Here is a 2,500-nt window from a genome sequence, read left to right as displayed (position 1 = left end):
CCCCCCTAGGCCTCGACAGACAACGCGTTGGTTGGCGCGACGGTCACTGGGAACGCCCTAAGTTAAACTGGAGTCAGCACGCCCTGGCACCGCCGCTCAGCACCAACGCTGTGCTGCACGAGGGTCAGAGGGATAAAGGGGCATAAACCCGGGGCTTTTTCCATGCCAAACAAGCACCGCAAAGGGAAAATGGTTTCGTTTCATCCGCCCCACGAACAGCTGTCCGATGTGCCTGGTGCCAACGCTAAACCACCGACTACATCTAGCTCGAATCTGTAGCCTACAACTGTGGCAGATAAATCTATCTAGACCGGGGACCGATAACGGCTGTTGTTATCAGTTAACGCCAGCCTCATCCGGGCGGCGAGCGGAGGCCCTATTTACGCACACAATACGTGGCGCTGAGAAAAGCACATACGGCGTGACCACAAGATAAATGTGAGGGAGGGGGAAGAAGGCGATGCTTGAGGTGAGAAAGGAACGAAAAGCACAAGTGAGAGCAAAATTCGAAGTGAAATAAAAGAACTGAAAGAGGAAGGTCATGAAAAACACAAAGTATAAACATACAGAAAAAAAACGGAAACGAGATAAGAGAGCAAGGGGGAGCAACGCAGATAGAGCACGAGCGCGATTGGGGGAGAGGGGAGAGGGGAGAGGGGAGAAGGGAGGGGGACAGGGGAGGGCGACAGGGGAGGGGAGACCTCTCGACTACACAGCGCACCTGCCACACCTGGATGTAGCAGCAGCTGCCCCTTCTACCCTGAGAGGCGGCTTCACCACGCTGTGTCCGCTTTCTTCCTTCCCCTCCTCTTCCCTCCCCTCCCCTTCCTTCCCCTCCTCTTCCCTCCCCTCCTCTTCCCTCCCCTCCTCTTCCCTCCCCTCCTCTTCCCTCCCCTCCTCTTCCCTCCCCTCCTCTTCCCTCCCCTCCTCTTCCCTCCCCTCCTCTTCCCTCCCCTCCTCTTCCCCTCCCCTCCTCTTCCCTCCCCTCCTCTTCCCTCCCTCCTCTTCCCTCCCTCCTCTTCCCTCCCCTCCTCTTCCCTCTCCTCCTCTTCCCTCTCCTCCTCTTCCCTCTCCTCCTCTTCCCTCTCCTCCTCTTCCCTCTCCTTCTCTTCCCTCTCCTCCTCTTCCCTCTCCTCCTCTTCCCTCTCCTCCTCTTCCCTCTCCTCCTCTTCCCTCTACTCCTCTTCCCTCCAATCACCATGACCCGAGAGTCCCTCCAACCGTGAAGATTTTTCTTAGTCTTGCAAATGTTGTTGTATACTATCATTAGAGGCACGAGAACTCTCTAGTCTTTTTTTTTTTTTTCAATCTTAAAACGGATTTTCGAGCGAAACCAAACATCAACTGAAAAAAACATATTTAACAATGGTTATGCAATGTATATTCAACTCCACTTGAATCAGCATTGACTAAGAATGTATCAGATCCCCGAACGATGTCCTGACCCGCCTCTAAATCCTGAAGTAGAAAAGCTAAATCACGAAATAAATAGTTTACGACCCCCACCCACATCCCCGCCCACGCTCCATATATCTCTTCCATCATTAAACCTACATCAGTCCACTCCACATCGTACATTTTACATCTCTTCCTGTTGCGAGCGCGGTGACCAAGAGACGCTGGACTGCCTCACACGCAGCATCTTGAGTACCGTATTCACACAGGCGTCCCTTCAGCACGTGCGGGGCTTCGCCAGAGCGGGATCACGTGACTTAGGATTGCGTCATCAGCAGCCGCGTGGGACCCGCGCTCCTACTGCACGTGCACCCATTCTGTGGTCAGTCTGAGCCCTGCCTTACGCCCTCACACCAATGGCTAAGTAAACTGCCAATCTATCATAACTGGTCATCCCATGTGTCTTTTTTACAGAGTAAACTATATCAATAAAAATAATGTTCATCACTGGTGTTTACTTTATACTTATGATAACGCGTGTAGAAAACTATTATTCGCTATTCTCCCTAGTACTAAAACTTTTGAGTGGAGCGCATTATGAACATGGTAACAGCTAGAGGCAAGATTAGCTCCTATAAAACCTGATCATAAATGTTCCCTTCCCTATTATTAAATATATATATACTCATAGCTTTAATGACAATACAATGATTTGCGAAACTGGTGGTAATGATATCCCAACCCCTTAAAATGAAAAAGGCAAGAGGAACTCTCATCCAAATCAACTTACCCACTCTATTTTAAGACCTCAGCAAAAGAAGCAATTATATGCCGGCGATAAGCGTGGATCTCTGCCATTTGCGAACACGGAAAGGAAAAGGAGAAGGTGGCGAGGGTCGGGTACTCACCTGGAGATGAGCGTTGGCCTCGAGGGAGTGGTCGTGCAGCGCGAGCCCGATGTCATCGTCGTCGTCGTCATCGAGGTGCAGGGCCTTGGCGACGGGGGGCCGCCCGGTGGACTTGCGGTGCTTGGTGAGGGTACCAAGCGTGTACAGCTTGCCGTTCTGCGCCAGGAACCCCCGCTGGAGGGCGCGCTTGGTCGCGT

The 2,500-nt window shown here is 52.0% G+C and overlaps 1 protein-coding gene across 3 annotated transcripts in view; it reads right to left on the bottom strand.

Annotated features, from left to right (window-relative positions):
* Window positions 1-2,105: 2,105 nt before the first annotated feature.
* LOC125040965 (nuclear transcription factor Y subunit B-3-like) overlaps window positions 2,106-2,500 on the bottom strand; it is an 18,026-nt gene continuing 17,631 nt past the window's right edge. For all 3 annotated transcript variants that reach the window (XM_047635772.1, XM_047635771.1, XM_047635773.1), the window contains one exon: window positions 2,106-2,500. This exon is cut by the window's right edge and continues 256 nt beyond it. In XM_047635772.1, coding sequence (XP_047491728.1) covers window positions 2,220-2,500 — 281 coding nt within the window. In that variant the 3' untranslated portion in view covers window positions 2,106-2,219.

The sequence above is a fragment of the Penaeus chinensis genome, chromosome 29 (genome assembly GCF_019202785.1).
Source record: "Penaeus chinensis breed Huanghai No. 1 chromosome 29, ASM1920278v2, whole genome shotgun sequence".
NCBI classification, from domain to species: domain Eukaryota; kingdom Metazoa; phylum Arthropoda; class Malacostraca; order Decapoda; family Penaeidae; genus Penaeus; species Penaeus chinensis.
The sequence above is the reverse complement of the archived record's forward strand: the minus strand, read 5'-3'. Positions and strand labels throughout refer to the sequence as shown.